The 20,392-nt window shown below is 40.9% G+C and overlaps 4 protein-coding genes and 1 non-coding gene across 5 annotated transcripts in view; 1 reads left to right on the top strand and 4 right to left on the bottom strand.

Moving 5' to 3' along the window:
- hs2st1a (heparan sulfate 2-O-sulfotransferase 1a) overlaps positions 1-860 on the bottom strand; it is a 22,106-nt gene extending 21,246 nt beyond the window's left edge. The window contains exons 1-2 of the mRNA XM_034554689.1: positions 508-860; positions 190-363 (exon numbers count right to left, since the gene is read on the bottom strand). Coding sequence (XP_034410580.1) covers positions 190-313 — 124 coding nt within the window. The 5' untranslated portion in view covers positions 314-363; positions 508-860. The remainder of the gene's footprint in view (positions 1-189; positions 364-507) is intronic.
- Positions 861-1,089: 229 nt separating this feature from the next.
- On the top strand, positions 1,090-7,159 carry selenof (selenoprotein F). Its single transcript, XM_034554692.1, has 5 exons — positions 1,090-1,198; positions 2,443-2,610; positions 5,184-5,247; positions 5,775-5,824; positions 6,033-7,159. Exons 1-5 carry the CDS (start codon positions 1,151-1,153, stop codon positions 6,162-6,164), a joined length of 462 nt encoding a protein of 153 aa, XP_034410583.1. The 5' UTR covers positions 1,090-1,150; the 3' UTR covers positions 6,165-7,159.
- A 1,082-nt stretch (positions 7,160-8,241) lies between these two features.
- On the bottom strand, positions 8,242-10,448 carry cldn18 (claudin 18). The gene is made up of 5 exons (XM_034554691.1): positions 10,229-10,448; positions 8,955-9,119; positions 8,645-8,804; positions 8,444-8,557; positions 8,242-8,329 (listed from the first exon to the last, which is right to left on the bottom strand). The coding sequence occupies exons 1-5, from the start codon at positions 10,446-10,448 to the stop codon at positions 8,242-8,244; spliced, it is 747 nt and encodes a 248-aa protein (XP_034410582.1).
- Positions 10,449-12,397: 1,949 nt separating this feature from the next.
- On the bottom strand, positions 12,398-13,123 carry LOC117745981 (transcription factor Sox-14). The gene has a single exon (XM_034554690.1). It carries the CDS (start codon positions 13,121-13,123, stop codon positions 12,398-12,400), a length of 726 nt encoding a protein of 241 aa, XP_034410581.1.
- Positions 13,124-19,841: 6,718 nt separating this feature from the next.
- On the bottom strand, positions 19,842-19,913 carry trnap-ugg. Its single transcript has one exon. It is a non-coding gene; the product is annotated as a tRNA-Pro (tRNA).
- Between the last annotated feature and the right edge of the window lie 479 nt (positions 19,914-20,392).

Here is a 20,392-nt window from a genome sequence, read left to right as displayed (position 1 = left end):
TGTGTGCCATTGTAAGAGGTATTCATGCTGGTGTGAGGTGCTGCTCTCTCAGCACACCGACCCACATGCACAACAATGGTGATGCACATATCTACAGTGACCAGAGAAAGATGCCTCCCACCCAGCCTGCGGTGTTCCTGGAGTGCTGTGAAGGGGATGGGATCGGGCTGCGCACCCTTAAAAACTTACCGAGCTTCCCCTTGGACTCCTCCAGCTTCTGGATCTGGTTCTCCAGGAAGAACATGGCCACTGCGAACGCCAGCAGCGCCAAAAGCTGCAACTTGGGCGGCATCATGACTCTGAGCAGCCCCATCAAATCATCCAGAGAGGTATTTGGTCAGTCCATGCTCAGAGAAGGAGACACTGAAAACACACACACACACACGCACACACACACGCACACACAGCGACGACGGTGATTACAAAGCGGCTGAGAGTCTGAGCATGGCCCTCTCTCCCTCTGTGCGTGTGTGTGTATATCTCGCGGTGTTCAAATCCCCTGGTTACCTTAAAGGCGACGTGTTCATGCTCTGCTTTGTTAATTCATCAAGTCAATCCCCAATAGAGGAGCGCCGTGAAGCCCCAGGGATGTATCCAGAGTGCGAGTCTCTAGGGTTTGTAGGAGCGGAGGTACCAGCCGCTGTCGCTCTCGTCCCCCATGTAGCGCTGCTCTGTCCCATCCAGTGTGTGTCCACCACCGAGCCACAGACATACTATTACTACCACTCAGGCCATTGGATGTATCAACAGTCCACCACACAGCTGACGGTTTCTATTCGTTGACTATCTCTATCTGTTGAAACCGGATTGGACAATCTTCACAAACTGACCTGAACTCGGACAGTAGGTGTCGCTGTGGGTTTTGAGCCCTGATAAAAAAAATAGAAGCGAAGAAGAAATTTAGAGTCGGCTTTGGTACATGCCGAAACTCAAGAAACATTAAATTAAATTAAACCATCCTGAATCACTAACATATGTATCAAAATGTGAATGTAACTTATATAACCGATGTTATGGCAGCAAGGGTTGAACATTGTGAACATATAAATGATCAGTTATTAATTGTTTAATGTCCAGGCGCGACGAAGGCAGCCCATCGCCGACTAAAGGGGTCCTCCGAGTAGTTTGTGCTAACAAAGCAGACTCCAAAATGTCGGGAGAGGTGTATCTCCTTTGGCTCCTCTCGCTTTTACAAACGGTGAGTATATTTACACTGAAATTGAGCAGTTGCCTCCGCTTTCAGTAGTGTGTTCTAGTTGGCATAGCGGTCGGCTGTCAGCTGTCTGACGTTACGTTCACGTTTGTGAGCCGCATCCTGCTGAGCCCGGAGCTTCAAAATGACGTGGCTCATACTCAAAAGAGTTCTGATGTCGATGTGAAGCCGTCCTCCGTATTTATTCGTCAGCTAACTGAAATATAATAGTTATAAACCAATTGGTTTGTCGAACCCGGTGTTTTGAAGAAGGAAAAAAAAGCAATAGTAAACCAAGACTTCCGGGGTTATAAATTACTTATCCTCGTCAAAAACGGCTCCCTGCTGTGTAAATTAGTCCTAAACGCCTGCAACTAACTGGTCCAACATATTTTTTGTATTATCCCAGCTAAAGTTATAGGGGAACCGTCCGGACAAGGAGAGATTAGCTACATAATACAGGATGCTAAAGATATTTCCACACAGACGCAGCTAAATACGGGTCATCTAATTTGAGAGGCCAGATTACGATGCTGATCTACCTGGTAGTAACTTTCAGCTCCCAGCAGCATCAGTGGAGTCCTCTGGTATTCACTGACTCCAGGACAGTTTGACCTTTTTGTTATTTAGCAGCAAAGAGGACGAACGCGTCGTAGACTGAACATCCTTGTAATTAGCCTGTTTACCCACATTCCTAAAGTCTCTCGTGTCTAGAATTCAGTCAACAAAAGTTTGAGTCTAATGTCCGTATTTATTAATTAGTCATTTTAGTCGAGGTGAAAAATTAGGTGAAAATGCTAAACATTAGGTGAAAATGCTAAACATTTGCTGGTGACATTTCAAAACTCGAATTGATGGATACTATTTTAGTTTTAGCACCACGTTCCTATAGAACTAATACATAATATGTCATATTATTTATTTATTTATTTATATATATATATATATATATATATATATATATATATATATATATATATTCATTCAACAATACACTTAACTTCTCATTGTAATTTAGTTAATTTACAGGACTATCAGTTCTCATTGGTTTGTTTTCATTTTATTGCACATCTAAAGCCAACGCATATCCAAAATCCCAATTCCTAATTTCAGTTGTTTCATCAGTAACATAATGCTATTTTTTTTTTTATCCTCACACATCTGTACTTGAAGTAAGAATGTTATTATTAAGCTTAGTCCTTTTATGTATCCTCTCTGTGTTGCTCTTATCTTTTCCTTCCGCTCTCCAGCTGTCGGCGTATGGTGCCGATCTGTCGTCTGAGGCATGCAGGGAACTGGGTTTCTCCAGCAACCTGCTGTGCAGCTCCTGTGACCTGCTCGGGGAGTTCAGCCTCACCAAGCTGCAGCCTGACTGCGGGCAGTGCTGCCAGCAGGAGGCCCAGATGGAAGTGCGCAAGGTAAAGGAAACAACAGAGCTCTAGAGGAATAGGCAAACATAGATTAATTGCCTATCTAGATTCAGTCTCAGTGAAGAGGAGTGTGTTACAAAGACTTAATAAATGGAGATTTTGTGACAATGGACACACTGTAACCAGATGCAAGGTTAACAAATGTGCCTGCAGTAAAATTATCACATGAAAGACACTTATTTGTTATCGTGTGCTGCCATGACTGTTTTTTTTTTTTATTGTGTGGTCTTGAGCTGATCTGTCTCTAGTTTACTGAGCTTCACAGATGTCAGGCTCCTCGGTGGACAGGAGAAGCACTCCGAAGACCTCCCTGTCAGAATGGGTCCCATTTATTGACAGGATCACAACCTCCGGCATTTGAGCTGCTACTAAAAACAATCTAGTTTTAGCTCCCTGTCACTGGGTCTGTTTACACTGTTGGCAGCTGTGAATCAGATATGAGCTGCCACACAAAAACTCTGTCAGTAGCTTCCTGTCGCTCAGATTTTCAGAGTTGGGTGTCTTAACCCTATTTTGACACTCCCCATGGGGTAGAAATATCAAGTTTTGCAAGAACAACCTCTCTGTAACCAGTGAAGAGGTGTAACTGTTCTCTCATAATTTCGGTGATTACAACAAATCCAAAAGGACTCCCTGCTTGGCTCTGATGAATAAACACTGAGCCAATTGTTCTTTGATCCCCAGTCCCCAGTGCGTGTGTGGTATCCTAGCAACAGCACCGTGGCAAAATGTAGTGCACACCTCATTACACCTCTTCATGATAACTCTGTTTCAGATGCACGAAGAGGAAAGATTATTATTCCTCTTCCTCCTCAAGATTTGAGGGAAATGTCACATAGTGGCTCTATCGTCTGTTTCCAGCTGCACTCTGAGCGTACCAGAAGAAACGACAGTGTCACTAAGCACATTTTCGCCGTAGACAGCAACAATTATCTGCCGTTTAGAATACTTCCAGTCTCGCAGTTGACAATCAGGGCCGTGCCATTAAACCCTCTGAGAAACGGATTATTGCGCAGCCTCGTCAATTAGTAAGATTCAGTGGGCATGGATGACATTTCGGTTACTCCTTTTCAACTATGTGCTATTTTTTCAGCAGAGCACCCCGCACATAACTGCACCTGGTTACCATTTTATTTATTTATATATATATATATATATATATATATATATATATATATATATATATATATATATATATATATATATATATATATATATATTTATTTATTCTAATTTTTTTTTTAAACATAATTGATGATGCTCTGTTGAAGGCCACCAGGCTGAAATGTTAGCATGTTTGTATGACATGTATCATGTGTCTGTGTAGGGATGGGAAACCTTCCTGAGATGGTCGGTACAGTTTATGACAAAGCCTTTATTTCAGGCCTTTTCAGCCATAGAGGATACCTTTGGCAATGTTGTAGTTTTCTTCTTAATAAATTCCATGAAAAGACCAAAACCAACACAACTACTCTGCGGTTGAAAATAGTCCCCAACAAATGCACCATTTCCTTCTGTTTGACGAACATTGGCTGTCGTACCCAACCGTTTAGGAAATGATGTAGCCTTGTTTAAAAACGGGTCACAAATATCGACTTCCATTTCTAAAAGACTCATGTCTTCAGTAGGAAGTAGTGGCTTTGTTAGTGTTAGTTATGGTGTTTTCAAGATGACCATAACAAAATATATAATATTGACAGCCTTATCCTTTTCATTTTTACTTGCTTTAAAGAATAATTCTGTAGAAAAAGGGATGAATAATCCCCAATTAAGGAAAAGAAAATAGGTTGGCATGGCGGTTTTGGATTTCTCATATTGGACACAAACTGTTGTTCATATATTTCCTTTATTCATATCTGTTTGGCAAATTATTTTATTGACTGTACATCATTTATAAATATCACCATGTTTTTAATTGTTCTGGCTGTAGTGAACATAGTTTCAGTTTTGCTTGCAAGTTTGTTTGTAGAAGTAAGATAAAGAGAATACATGGTTTGAGATATTGAAAATGTATTCCATTTTTATGCTTTTCTTTTGTATTCAAAGTCACTGGTAGACAAGGTGACTGGCTAATTTAAGAGCATTTTTAAATGTTCCGAGGTGTCCAGTTAATTTCAGCATTGCTGCATTGTTTGCAGGATTGACTGAGGAACAGGAGAGGATCTTAGCTTTGCATGTGTAATTTAATTTACTGCATGAACCAGCCAACCAGGCCATTTACCACTCTCCTCCCTTAAACGGAGAATGGTCTTGAAATACTGCTGGGACACTCCAATTTCCTCTAACTTATTGTGTATTGGTGCTGGAGGTTTGATTACACGAGAGCCCTGAACAAACGGCAATCCATCAGCCTTGCTCCATATGCACAGCCTCACAGTTTAATGACCCCCAAGGAGTCGCCTGGACACGTTTTATGAATCAGTGCGCCTGAATCAAATTACTCCTTCAGGCGTCCAACCACCAGCAGAGCCACAGCCCAGCTTTGTCTCTGTGTTGGCATTGATGTGTGGGGGGGGGAAACTCCTCATGGACTACCTGAAATTGTGTCTCTCTTTACACAGCTCTATGCTGGGGCCATCCTAGAGGTGTGTGGATGAAAACTGGGGAGGTTCCCTCAAGTCCAAGGTGAGTTGTCTGTTGGGACATAATTATACTCTGATATTTATTGCCTTGTTTTTAACAGTTGTCAGTGCTTCCCTCCCGGGTAAGTTGTGGGATTCTGTCTCGATCAATGGGGATGTGTGTGTGTGTGTGTGGAGCATGTCCTCTTCAAATCATTTCTTTGCAGTAGGTGGTCTAAAATGCCCGAGGGCCAATTTTCAAACAAGCTTTTGAAGTCTTTATTTTTTGAATCCTCTTTGTCTTTGGAGCCGACCTCCCATCTCTGCTCAGGGTAACATTTGGTTAATTTGGTGTTGGGTTACTGCAGTTCTACTCATTATGGGAGACGACGTCTGTGTGCCATATGGCTGCCGTTTGTTTACTTCAGCTGTGGCCATCCTGTTTTTTCAACTGTCCCCGCTGCCGTAAACGCCGCATTCCCCGGAGGTTTTACAGTTGTCACTAATTACAGACCTCAGTAGTAAAACGGAAAGGCTAATTGACTGATTCATTGCCTGACATTTGCCTCACTGGTATTTGTATCTCCTCAGCTTTTGTCAGGAGTGACAAGCCGAAGATGTTCAAGGGTCTTCAGATCAAGGTAAGGATGATGAATTGTGTACCAGCAGGTTGATATAATCTCATTAAGGTTTATTGGGGTGGGGGATGCAATTTCAAAGGTAAACCAGATTATGTTAATTCGGATTACTCACAAACATTGAATGTTTTTCATTAGTATTGAGGGCAAACCTGCCTTCTTAACACGCCTTGTGTTTTTCTCTCTTTGCCACTCACCCCCTCCCACACAGTACGTGAGAGGCTCTGATCCTGTACTAAAGCTTTTGGACGATAACGGGAACATTGCTGAAGAACTCAGCATCCTCAAGTGGAACACAGACAGCGTGGAGGAGTTCCTGAGTGAGAAATTAGACCGAATATAGACACGTGTATGTTTTTTTTTTGTTTTTAGTTAAAGGGTCGTTTCACCCGAATTACAATACCGCTAGTTGTGTGTAGCCATGCAGGTGTTTTACGTGCCTGAGATATCTTTGTCCAACTTCAGGTAAATGGAGTTTTGTTTGTGGTGCTCGCAACACTGAAAAATGACATTAACAACTGATTTTTCTAGAACTTGTGTTACTGTAGAAAATCCACCTAATTCACTGTCATTGGTTTTATCTGAAATACTGAAATCGGCCCAATGAAAACCAATCCCCACAAACAAAAATACTCTTGTCTCCATTGTATTTAGGCTGTGCAAAAATCTCAAGAGACTTTAAAACGATAACAAAACTATCTGCATGGATAGAGACGACTAGGGGCTACTGAGGTTTTGTTTTATAATTTTGGGTGAACCGAACCGTTATGTTATTTACTAATTTGTACACAACTCGGCCTTGAAAGATGGTTGTTAAATCAGGATGACTGTTTTTGTATGTGAAAATCCTCAATTTCTTGCCTGGATTTTACCAAATAACTTCTGTGTGGGTGTGAAAGACATCATCACAGAGCCCCGATGGGCAGCACACTCAAAATAATGAATAACATTACAGAGTAATCATGGCTCAAAGTGGGTCCATTAGGTTTGAAAAACAATAATGCACATCATTAACTGTTTCGTTGTCTACCTGTGGGAGTTTACGTTCCCCTTCTGTCAGTCTGATATTCTGGTATGATTTTTTTATATCAACATTGTGACTGGTGGGATTTGTGGTAAGAATGAATCCTAGTTGCTCTCCTGATGCAGGAGTCTTTGCTGACGCACACGCTAGTGAAGATCTCACAGTAAACCAGTGTTGGGATGTGAGGTCCGATGTAAATTTGTGTTTTTTGGCATCTTCTGCTTTTGAAGAGGAACTGGATTTATTATGGATGCTTGTGTGTTGACAGTTTAAATATGCAACAATAAACAAAGCCTCTGATGGTTTGTCTGTCATTAAGTATTTTGTCGACTGGAAAAATTGAAGTACGTGATACACAATCATCTTTGTGACTCTGGTGGATGATCTCGCCTCATTTAAAACCACTGACATGGATTTGCTGACCTCTTGTGGTCACCCTGGTATTTAGTACATTATAGTTTATAGAGTTACGGCTTACACAACATGCCGAGTAAGAAATAGCTTAATGTTTTTCAAAAACTAGCACAAAAATATATCTCCAGAACATATTGCACATTAATATCCATATGTGGGTAAAAAGCAGTTCCCTAGTCAAATAATGTAGTGTCACCCATTTTATGATTTCCTGACATAAATACAGTGATCTTTGCACAGTAGAGTTGTCCCTATATTTCCTTATTTGGTATTCTCTAAAAGGGAGCCACTAAACGTTTTTTCCAGTACAAGACGACGCAGCATTAAAGTGATACAGTACAGGAATACTCTGCATACTTTATTGTGGCCTTGAGTTAACATCTCTAGTCTCCTGTTGCTTTTTCATACAACTACCAGTGTGGCTCCAGAGGGCATGGAGAGCAGTGCAGCTCCTGATCTTACTTTGCACAGCTTCTTTCCAAGGACGAGTGCTGTTGCCGGTTTAATACAGCAGAGCCTATCTGTACTTTGGCTGCAGATACAGTAGCTGCACTAAAACCAATGCGCTTGTATATGAAGTGACTCATCTTAAGGCCGTGAACAACAATTTACCATTTATAGTATTTGAATAATTCAGACCACGTATTTCACAAATCAGTGTTTTATTAACATAAACATGTAATGATTTAACAAAACTCAAGTAAAAAAAAAAGGTTCAATTACACAGAGTTTAAAAATATCTAGTAACCATGGAGATGTGCATGTGAAAACTATACGTATTTTGCGGGAACTCCTTTCTTCTTGCACCCGTTGGACTGCTGATACAATGTGAGACGTCATTCACTCTCATTGTCAGATAGTAAAGACGTATTTAATGTGTATACGAGGCGATTGAAGAAAGAAAAAAAAACGTCCCTCAAAGCATGCTGCATGTGAACAGCCAACAGCAAACACAAAGTGTCAACGCAGCTGTGTGTTGAAGTTACACATAATTCTGGTCCTTCTTGCCGCCCTCTGATTGGTGATCGGTTTTGGTGCGGGGCTGAGGTTTGTAAGTAACCCCTGGGTAACTGAAAAGCAAGAGGCAACCATTGTTGGAGATTAATGCAAGTAAAAGGAAGCATGCCATCCAGTCCAATACAAATCCACAGACAGCAGAAGAGTTAACTCTTTATGGGACTCACTGTGATTTTTCATCTTTCACCATCTCCTTGAAAGCCACTGACTTCAGGATGCCACCAATGAGCAGGATGCCCCCTCCTATCCAGGCGACAAACAGTGCAGGGCCAAACGTGTATCTGCAAAGACAAAGAAGACATACTTAAAGTCCAGCATGCAAATAATATGGAGAATATGAAGGAAAAAAAAGTATCTTTATGTCTTACCTGGGCATTCCTCCTCCCATGCCTCCCATCCCTCCTCCCATGCCTCCTCCCATCCCTCCTCCCATGTTGTTTTCGTATCCTCCTCCATAGTTTGTGGACATCCTGAAAGTGGCCACAATCTGATTGGCGTAGATAGAAGCTCCTGCGATGCCACACAGACCTGAGAGAATAGTGACACAGACAAGAACTCTGTGATCTATTTACTTCATAAAGAAACTGTTAATAAATGCAACTGCTTAACAATCAGAGATGTCAACAAAGAAAAAACACAACTTGTGTTTTTTATATTTTCGGTTATTTGTCACCATACCGGCGATCATGAACATGATGCCAGCGGTGAGGCTCATCTTGGCCTTGGTAGTGTCTGCCATGCTGTTCATTGTGAGGCAGGTCAGGGAGAAAACTGATATCACTGCTCCGAGGATGCCCAGCACCACACCCACGATCATCAGGGCTCGCACCGCCTGGAAAGCTCCTGGTGGACAGGAAACACAAAGACGTGTTATATTGAGCCGGATATTTCTGTTCATTGTGTCTTACTCGACCTAGACGCATCAAGATTGCATAACAATCTGCATCACAAGGGACGTAAATCATGTGTCTGACAATAAGATTGTATTTTTTTCCAATTAGACCTCATATTGCAACACTTCCATCCGCATGTGAACACATGTGTTTGATGTGAGAATGTAACCTGCATCCTCCTCCAGTAGGTGTGCAGTAGGAACCTGCCCTTTGCTTGATGTTTGTTCTGATAACTGTGTTGACTAAGTCTCAGTGACCAGAAGGAACTGGTGCTAATGCAAATACTGATAGCAGCGGATTCGATGCCGCAACGAGAGTATAAGGACGAAAGAAACTGAGAGTAAAATATATATTGTAAAATAATAATATAATTTACACTAAATAGTTAGAAAGATCAAATTATCTGACTTATCCTTTCAGCATTGTAGCGAGAAGTCCTCACAGATTATTTATCTTACGTTTTAAGTCTTTTAATATCCTTTATTATACCATTTAATCCCTAATTTACCTTGAAATTGGTTTAAATTTAACTATATATATTCTCTTTGTGAATATTTGTTTGTTAGATGAATTCACTGGAGTGAGCATGCATTTGATCGACATTTTTAAAATCAACAATCATGTATTCTTTTACCTCATTTTTAAAGTTAAAGTTATTCTGGCAGGTTTCAAAACAAACAACCACCCTCTTAGTTTTACATAATAATCTACAAAGACACAGAGCTAGAAAAACTTGGCCTTTAATGTGGCTTGCACATGAACCCCATGCAACTAAATGAGACTCGACAAACCTCCTGCTTTGTAATTTGAGAAGGAGACTAATGTCCTTAAACTTTACTTACTGTATCATTGATATCAGCTCTTTATGTCTTTTAAGAGTAGAAATGGGAGAGCACAGACTTAATTTATTTCCTCCAAAGAAAAAACTCAGTGACAATGAACTCGACTTATTATAACGGTTCGTGTTTAATTATTTGAACAGCAATGAACTAAAACTTGTTTGTCAATGTCACTCACTGCGGAAACTGTGCACATTAAAATATAAGAGCCTTGTCCTACCTGAGAACCCCAGGAGGCCGTAGAGCGGACGACACTCGGTGAATCCCGAGGAAGCGGTCTCACAGTCCCGCCACAGACCCTTGTAGGTGTAAACTGATGTCACCACATCCCCCTGCCGGTCCTTGACGCTCCATTTGTTCATGGAAGTTGCTGCGATGAGGGCTACTGCACCAACCAAGCCCAAAATGAATCCACCATTTTGCAGAACTGACGGCGCCATCGTTGTTTCCTCCTTCAGAAGTTAGGGAATATAAGGGAGGCACAGTGTGTGTGTGCGCGTGTGTGTGCCGGATGGTTTGTGCCCAGTTTAAATAGAGAAATACCTGAAGTGTGGCTACATATGTAAATGTGTTTAAGCAAAGGTGAGCAGGCGTGGGCAGAGAATGAGAATGGGCAAATGGATGCTTTGTAGTGATGGTGGCGGTGGGTGGAGGCAGTTGGGTTTCACCCAGTGGGTGATGCAGCAGCATGGGTTGGGCCACCTTGTACTGAGGGGTGTGGACACACTGGTGATAGGCACACCTGGCACCTAAGTGAGAACTAACTGTTTGAATGTAAACAGGGCTTTAGGTAAACCGCCAACTGTTGGTCAGTGAGGGAATGATGCAGCCCTCTGCCACGCCAACACCCTCACACTAACTAGAGGATGCAGCGCTGCAGAAAGACTGACTGAGTCCCTATCAGATACAATGCAGCAGACTACCAGAGAGGAAGGAAGACAAACACTGGACAAATGGAGATTGTTGATGATGACTTTATCGTGGGCCGAATGTAAAAGCTCATATCAGGCCTCAGCTGTGAGATAAAAGCTGTTTCTCTTCCACATGAAGGTCAAGCTCAGCTTCAGAGCTGGAATTTATACTTGTTTGTTGTTTCGCTCGAGAACACTTCCACAAGATGAAACCTTTAAATCTCTCACTTCACTTTCCATGTGAGGACTCATTCCCTCTTACTAATTTTGAAACAAACCGTACCTCATACGATTTCCATGATTCAACGTATCAGCTTATCACTCTGTCAACAACTTGGGGAGGAGAGAAGTTTCTATTATTCTCTTATCACGAGCCTCACTCTCGCGACACACAACGAAACTCATACATAATTTGCCAAACGTCACGGGACTAGAGATTTAAATTTCGTTATGTTGGTCAGTTTGATGAATTTCGGTTTCTTGCGTCATATAAATATCTGTTTGTCTTTCATGTAGGCTTTTGTTGTACACCTTATCGGTCTGCTTGTTTAAATAAGAGCGCTCAGGGGGTCAGAAACATGAAAACATACTCACCCCAGTTATTATTACAGCTGATGTCTGACATAAAATGACATCTAACAAAAAACTATAAGAAATAACTCATTGATAATCGGTAAATGTACAAATTCAGTGACGTGGATAATCCCAAACATAAACTATAATAACAATTAATGGACTCAACTTCACAGCAACATTGTTAACTGACCAGCAACTGACTTATTATCCAAAACTGATGTAGCTGCTTATATAAAATGCTTATAACTTACACATTTCTTGTGGAAAGCTCCAAAGAAAAACTACAACTTGTAAACAATGTTTTATGAAATGATTTATTCAAACTTAACAAAAACAAAAACAGGCCTACATTATGAGACAGATTTACTGGTCTGGGGACAAACAGGTGTTGTTGTCCATGTGTAAGAATGTAGGTCTATGAATTATGTATTTTTAGGCCTGGGTAAATGAATATATAAGAAAAATACATTGGCTCTTCCAGGCTTCAAACCCTCTAATTTCCTCAGCAGCTTTATGTTTATCCGACTGGCAGTGAATTGGACATGGATGTCATTTCTCCTGTTGATTTTGATCAAAAGTTACACGTGAGCCTCGTGCATTTAATTTTAAACTGGTTTGAATTTATTATTTTGTCAAAAGAGTAACAAAATAGCCTTTTTACATTACTCCTGCAAACTTTCACTCTGCAATAACACGGAACGACGAGTGTAATATAGACACTTTTGTGTTTTTGGTGCTCAGTAGTTGGATAGATAAACAGCAATGTATGGCATTTTGAAAAGCACTTGATATTTGGAGAAACACTATAGCTTAACATCCAGTTTTGCTATAATATTTAAAGGAGGAAAAATGTATTGCAGCCCAGTTATTTTTGCTTTTGTCATATTATGGAGAGGTTCCTGTCACACGCTGGAGCTGGTTGAAGTGTACGAGTCCATGCCGCTCTTGGTCATCCCTCCGGGGAAGAGAATATAGGCAACCTGAGGCTGTAAACTGGCAGCAGACCAGGCGCTACAGTTACACGGCACCACGTACCCCGGGCTGGAGGGTGACGGGTGAGTGTGGGTGTGCTGTCCGTGGCAAGCCAGACCCCCAATCCCTCCAGTCTGGTATCCAAACGTGTGCGCGCTGTAGGGCAGCACGCCCGCAGCCAGGGCGTGCGGCATCTCCGCCATCCGCTGGACAGCTCCTGAGCCGAACTGCGCCACCGGCTCCAGCAGCGAGAAGGAAGAGGGGGAGGAGACGGGAGCGAGGAACGCTCTGGCTTTATCCCCGGGGACGAGAAAGGAGTCCATGGAAAATCCCTTCAAATGCTCCGCTGTGTCTCCGAGTAAAGACGGCAACGGGAAAACAAAACGGTCCCTCTTCAGAAGACTCTTGGGTTTGCGCCGGGGTCTGTACTTGTAGTCCGGGTGCTCCTTCATGTGCTGAGCCCGCAGCCTCTTGGCCTCGTCGATGAACGGACGTTTCTCGGAGTCGGACAGCAGCTTCCACTCCGCGCCGAGTCTCTTGCTGATTTCGGAGTTGTGCATCTTTGGGTTTTCCTGGGCCATTTTCCTCCTCTGGCCTCTGGACCACACCATGAAAGCATTCATGGGTCTTTTGATGTGATCTAAAGGTTTTGCCATGTCAGAATTGATAAAACACTCACCGGTCCTATACTTTAAATTAAGTCACCTCTCCAAGAAGCTCATGCTCGTCTCGTGCGTAAAAGGAAAAGTTGGAAGAAATGTTTTTATTTTGTCTCTATGGTAAGAAAATAATTCCAAAGTGAAACGGTAAAATGCATAAAGTGCAAAGCCAGAATTGGAGTCACAGAGGACCAAGTTGGGAGCTTGTTATGGATGATGCTGGGCATGCCAGACACTCATCACCACTCCACTGTCACGGCGGGCCAAGCCAATGGGAGTGAGAGGAGAGCAATGTAATCCCCTCACAAAAAGTGACTACAACGTTTCTGAGGGGCTCCCTCCTTCTCCCTCTCAGTTTAGTCTCCCAAAATGTCTCCTGGGGCAAGTGCAGGCAGGGCACCAGTGAAGAGAGTAATCTGCTGCACAACACAAGCAGAAAACTAGAAATTATAAGATTTTGTAAAGGCTAAGGGAGTAAAATATGGAAGTGCTACATCTCACTGCTCTGTTAACCCCTATGGCTCATTTGTTCAATTATGAAGTTTGTTTTAGAAGATTTAAGAGCAAATGGCTGTTTACTAGAGTAATATGAAACTCATTAAACCAGATTTTTTGAAATCCTAAAGTCAGACCTTCCAAACACACCTCACCCTCTAAAAGAAAATCTCTAAATGTTGCTATGACTCTGATTTTTCATGGTCAACTAATTATAATAAGCAATTCCTTCAAAAAACAAACCTCTGGAACACTAAACTAAAATAACATAATAATAGTTTGGGGCTATAGTTCTTTTCTGGAAACTTCCAAGGAATCTTTCTAGGAAATTACAAACCCACACAATTAAATGTTACCGGTTTATTTTTCAAGATGAAAGTCTAAATGCTGCTTCAAATCCCTCACCAATCTACCAGGAATAACTATAGGGGGGGGTTAAAAACTGAATTCTGGTGTAACAATTGACTGAAAAGTTGTGGAATCAGGCTGAAATCTATATGTATAATTACAGAATTTAAAGTTGCTAAAACTTCCAAGTTACAAAGGATATAACCGTACATAAGACCCTGCATTTACCATTATTAATTGATAGGCCATCGGTTAGGGTGCAGATTTTTATTACTTGTCAAAACTAATTCAACCATTCACCTTCTCATTTAAATTCTTTCCCAAGATGCCATGCAGTTTCTTATATATCAATATGTGTACAAACGGCTCACCTCTCCTTCCCCCTTACTCAACAAAATCAATATTAATCATAGCCATAATTCACTGGCCCTGAGTGACTCATTGGTTGTCGCAGTTTTCATAATTACAATACCTTATCTGATCAAAATACACTTTGGCCATCTCGTCTGTTATTGAAATGACATTGATGGGGAAAAGCCTGAGCAATAACTTAACTATGAATCATATACAGCATACTGCATGTGTACGCTGCTACTCACAAGATATAAGAGCTTGGATTGGAGTTTATACTCAGGAAGCTCATTTTACAAGCAGGAAGCTTCAGGCCCCTAAAATGGCTTCTGCAAAAAAGGATTATTACCATGACAGACGCATGATGTGTTTCCCCGTAGACAGACCTGTAGCGGGTTCGTTGAAGCTCTGGGATTAGGTTTGGGTAGCGGCGATAAACTTCGCTATCAGGCTACCAGCAAGGAGGAGGCCTTTATTGAATTTACCTCCCACAATCAAAGGCACCGCAGGCCCCCTTCAAAGGCAAAGTAAATGGACATAAAAGATCCAGCGGTGCCCACTGCATCAGCGGTGGAGGTGATAAGATGTTTTCAGGGAGTGTTATTCTCCGGGTTTCCTCGGAGCAGACGGGCTGGAGGGATAAAGTGATTGGCAGCAGGGTTCAGGCAGTTGATCTGTCTGCTCATGGCTGTGCTGTTATCAGCTGTGCTGTAGGTTCAGGCCTTCACACGCAGGAGGCGCCCGCCGCCACACAGAGACAATGATTACCATCACAGTGAAACCATGTTTAGAGCGTTTTTGACAGCGAGGGGAAAAACAGTCCGAGGACAACAACACAAGAGCGCCTAAAAGGGCAGTATGGAGAAATCTGTGGCGGGCAAACTGTTACTATCATCTGTCCAGATTAAGTTTAATTCTACTCAAAGCTTCAACACACAGAGAGTTTGTGTTTTTGTGTACTCGTCAGTGTTTGGTGTGACTTCTAAAGGGCAGCATTTAAACTCTGGAGAGATGAGGGGGAGGAAAGAAAAATGGGTAATAAGAAAAACTGCCAGCAGCACAAAATGGCTGTCGTAATCCGGTTATCCCCCAGGCTCTAAAGATACTGGTCCTCTCCTTAGGAGTCTATCTTTTCTTCTTATGTCAAAACTGTCCTCCATGCACTCAGGTGGATTAAGGAGTCACACTGTAGAAAGAAATTGACAGGTACAGAAAGACCTGGGGGTGAAAAGGGAATGAAAGGTGACACAGAGAGGCGCTCTGACCGGGGAGTGTGCCAACGTCTGACAAGAAAGAATCGAACAAGTCAACTTCATGCCGGAGAAGAAAATGCTGATGTTCCTTACTAATTTACTGTATTGATTACCTGAATCATTACTAAAGCTGACTACGTATCTTGTGAAATGTATTTTCTTTCTTTCTATGAATGGCTGAAGTGTTGTGACAACTGTGTTGTTCAGAGATGGTGCTGCATTATCTCACTCAGGCATTATGGCTTTAATGGCAGCTCCAATATCACTATTAGATTAGATCATATTCTGGATAGACTATATACGCACATCATGCACTCCGTTGTTGAAAAAGAACGGAACGAAAGGCTCTTCTTCACGTTGGCTGTTGTAAACATAGAAGAAGAAGCTTCTGCTGGACATTTTTGACACAGCCGGATGGTGAGTCCATCAAGAGAAAATCTATTCATATTCAACGTATTCAATCAGTTGCAATTTTTTAGGCACAGATTACAAATATTATCTGGTTCCGTCCTCTCAACTATAAGTATTTGCTGCTTTTCTTTTACTATTTGACAGTAAATGGTATATATATATATTTTTTTCAGATTTGAACGCTTTAACAAAACAAGCAACAAGAGGACGTCACTTGGGAAAATACTTCCAGCTAAGTGTCATTGTCTGATGGTGAATGCATTTATTTACAATAACCGTAAACAGAACCCACACAACTGTGGTGACATTGGGAAGGGTCGGGGTCAGTTGACCCAGATACTGCAGAAACACATACATTCATATTTTATACCTTAAAGTGTTTTTAAACCATAGAAATGTTTACATTTTAATAAAAATGTAAAAATAATGTGCAGATTAATTTACCTTAAAATGATTGTTAGTTGCAGGTCTATAACATCGTAAAAGTGATAATGTTTTTACTGTGTTATGAGATGAAGGTCGAGGTCACTCCGCCTTCCGGTCTAAACCAGATCACGTTCTTGTGCTGCGCATCATGGTAAACCTCATGATTTATAATAAAATGTTCTCATTATCAATACACGCTTTAATTTCATGAAAGTTTGTCATTTGAATGGAGTGATTTGCAAAGAAGGAAACTTAACCTTCACAGAGTGAACTGGTCAATGGGTTTGAATCTCATTATGTGGATAGTTCAGTGGCTTTTTATACTTCATATTTTGTCATTTCAGCTTCAAGTAAATGCGCTGAAATCCCAAAACTACCCTGAAGTCTAACAAGAGTTTTTGACACTTCTAAGCAGCCCATTAGGAAACATTTCAGGGGGAAAATCCCCATGATTTTCAGTGCTCTTGGGGGGGATTTCACTAAATCGTGTGCTTATTCTCATGATACTTAGGAAGAGTAAAGCGGTTTTAATAGCTTTCCCACTGACACATTGATGGTGGAATATGCTTAGGCTCTGTGGCAGATAGCTTCAAACCCGAGAGGTTGAGAGAGAGAGATATGCTGCCTGCCAGAACACTTTTCATAAGGCCCCATCTAAACTAAATTAATACACTTCCTCCAACATCTGAGGATAAACCTGAGGGCCACATTACTGTGGCAGCGCCTATCAGCCAGCTTGTAATACAACCGAGTCAGCAGTCAATGAGATACATTTGCAACCAGGCATTTGTCAGCGACTCAGAGCCACAGAGGCAGGAGATTTAAAATGTCCTGCAGTAAATTAAGTCCTGCTTGAAAAGTGAAAGGTGCCGGCTAAGCAGGCGGCTGCTTACTTTAAACGACTGGTTAAGGGGGCGATGATGGAGAGGTGATGGAGGGGGGGGGAACTGAACCAGCAGCAAATACGTTTTTTTATGATTATCGCTCCAATGCATTTAAAAAAATGTGAAGACTGAACTAGTTATCTCTGAAGTCATGACATTTGACTTGAACGTGATCTGCATGATCATATTACTGTGTTGTTATATTACAACTAACAGTATTCTGCACTGAACTCTATTCTGACTATTAAACCGCCTGACACTAAAGTCATCTGACTCAGAGTCTGTGATATTTCTTTTTACATTACATTACATGTCATTTAGCTGACACTTTTATCCAAAGCGACTTACAATAAGTGCATTAAACCACAAGTCCAAACTCAGAACAACAAGAATCAAGCAAGTACAATTTCTTCAATAAAGTTAAACTACAAAGTGCTATCAGTAAGATAGCACTTTGTACTGAGAGACACGGAAGTCAAGCTCAGAGATATTTTAAATAGATATTTGGATTAATATCTAGTTTAAGATGCCACCTGAGGTTCATAAACCTGCCAATAATAACAAAGCAGATAAACTCAGCTCTTGGCCTGATCACTGGGGAAAAGTGATTTGCCATGATTCAGTGAGACACTGAGAAAAAAAATCTGATAATACTTTCACACATCAAATAGATGACTTTAAGATTAGAGTAATTAAAGTGAGGAATCAATGTGTACGGTGTTTATTCTCCCTTTTAACAACATAACTATTTAATTAAAAGTTATATTGATAGACAATCATGCATGGCTTGTAATACATTTTGGTATTAATAAATGCTTTTTAGACCAAATCCTCTGTCGTGAGTTTTATTTAAACATGAGTTTTATTGACCAATAATAATATATTTAATGACAACGCAAACCGTGTACATCATTTTGTAAGGTGATGCAATTGTAAATGCACAACACAGACACATTAAAAACAATAATATGACCATCATCCTTTTCTCTTCTCTTCCGCTAAATATTTTTCTTCTTATGCTTAAAGGACCAGGAGTGTTTTGCATGTTTAGAATATTTATTAAAATATATGTATTTTCCAAAGCAGTCTAATATTTACATTTTCTATTCATTTTCTTATATTTTACCAGCCACTGGTTTCCTTTTATTTCTGTATCGCACTAGAAATGAGTTTGACAGGTATCCTAACCTAACACGATTGTTCTTTTTTGTGTGAAGTTGTAAGACAGGCAGTTAAGTCCTTTAAGGAGCAGTAAGCCTAAAGCAAGTCCATTTAATCCATATAAATGAGTACTTACAATTTATTATTGAATCATTACGAACCGCCCATACAGTTTTTTTTACAGAACTGCAATTGGGTCATTTTTAAATTAACTACATTATCCCAAAATGGTCATGTAAATATGACAAATAGAATAAATAATAATGATGTAATAAAAGCTGAATGTCGTCTATTCACATTCATGTCATCAGTTCTTTCTAACAGATTTTATCATTTTCTATTGCTTCCTCTCCTTGAGGAATCGTATTACAGCATCTAATAAAAATCATGACATTTATTGCCATAGCAAGGTGGTACTTGAAGAGGCGTTGAAAATATAAATAAACGTACACACTGCATGCTATGAGGCCACGCTGCAAATGGCAGAGCATGGCGCCACTAAGAGGCTTATGGGAATAATGGAAATAGTGTAGCTCCTGTGGCGATGATATGCTTGCTGTAACAGAGAGGGAAGGAGTGGTATTTACCGAGAAAACTCCTGGTCTCGTGTTAAGCAGAGCAGTGGCTGTCCTGAGCCAGACTGGAGGGAGGGGAGGAGAGATGCTGTCACAACAGCAAGATAAGCCCCTACTGGGTGCAGACAGAAAGGCATTAAGTGAGCATATCTTTAAGAAGTCTGATGCTCCTCCTGCACCACTGGAGTGAGACCATGCACATAATAAATATAGGCTGATGATTTAGACCTGGAGCATGTAACTGTTGTAAGCATGTTTTTCAGTTCTTGATAATCTAAAGATAAGTTTCCCCTTTCACAGGTGATGTGGAGAGACAGGAACTGACAGAGGCCTCAGACCCACAGAGCTCCCGCATGCACTACTTTCCTTTATCCACCTTGTATCTCATCTGCTAACATTTGGATAAACCCTATATACAGTATGGGTATACTTAACTTACACAATTTGTTGTATGAAAGAATTGGCCACGGTACTAGAGCTAAAATTAGATTTTATGAGACTAAATCATCTGTTTGATGTAGATTAAAGGGAACCTCAGGCAGAAATAACACAAAGGCCTTTAATTAATATATAATTGCATATTAAAAAAGAAATCAACAGAAAGCCCTAATTGTAGCGTTGCAGAAGTCCACTAGAGATCAGTATAATGCTCTCTAGTTTGTCCATTTGAGCAGTCACATCCGTCAAATCTTTGAGTTTACTTCTGTAACAATGCAATGAGGACATACTGTACGTACGACAGGAGTGCAATAAATCTTGTTACCTTTAATAGAATAAAGACTATTCTACTCAGTAAAAAAAGAAAACCACTGGGCTCGTCCGGGATTTGAACCCGGGACCTCTCGCACCCAAAGCGAGAATCATACCCCTAGACCAACGAGCCACACATCTTTGCTTTCAAAGCATAATTGATATAGCTTTTCATCCTCTGGTGTTCTGTCAATCCGCTATTTAGAAAAGGTGTCTCTAACACTATAACGTTACAGGATTACAAAACATTAGTAAGGAGGAACAGGGCTGATACTGGTTAACAGTTATAACGAACTAATGAGTCAATAGCTCCTTACTGAAATAGCGCATTCAGATGCAAAACAGGTATCTTCTTTTCTATCCATGTAAGTTACAGCAGCTGCATTTGTTGACAAACAGTTCTGACTTCCCCTTGAGTATAAATTATTACCAGGTAATGGTCAAACAATGGTTGCACTCACTTAAACTTAGCGTTAACACACTTTAGGCAAGTCACCAATGCATTATCTCATCTATTTATCCTTATACCTTTTTAATTTTAATATTTTGATATAAAAGTAAGTGGTGAAAAACATTACTCTTGCCACTCAATATTACTCCACCCAGTCAGCC

This window comes from Cyclopterus lumpus, chromosome 17, assembly GCF_009769545.1.
Source record: "Cyclopterus lumpus isolate fCycLum1 chromosome 17, fCycLum1.pri, whole genome shotgun sequence".
Lineage (NCBI taxonomy): Eukaryota > Metazoa > Chordata > Actinopteri > Perciformes > Cyclopteridae > Cyclopterus > Cyclopterus lumpus.
The sequence above is the reverse complement of the archived record's forward strand: the minus strand, read 5'-3'. Positions and strand labels throughout refer to the sequence as shown.

Bases quoted from the DNA above. Each gene is read 5' to 3' on its own strand.
- cldn18 (XM_034554691.1), bottom strand. From the start codon at position 10,448: ATGGCGCCGTCAGTTCTGCAAAATGGTGGATTCATTTTGGGCTTGGTT. The intron at 9,120-10,228 runs GTAGGACAAGGC...CCTGTCCACCAG, and splicing joins CGGCCTCCTGGGGTTCTCAG to GAGCTTTCCAGGCGGTGCGA. The intron at 8,558-8,644 runs GTAAGACATAAA...TTGTCTTTGCAG, and splicing joins ATGGGAGGAGGAATGCCCAG to ATACACGTTTGGCCCTGCAC.
- LOC117745981 (XM_034554690.1), bottom strand. From the start codon at position 13,123: ATGGCAAAACCTTTAGATCACATCAAAAGACCCATGAATGCTTTCATG.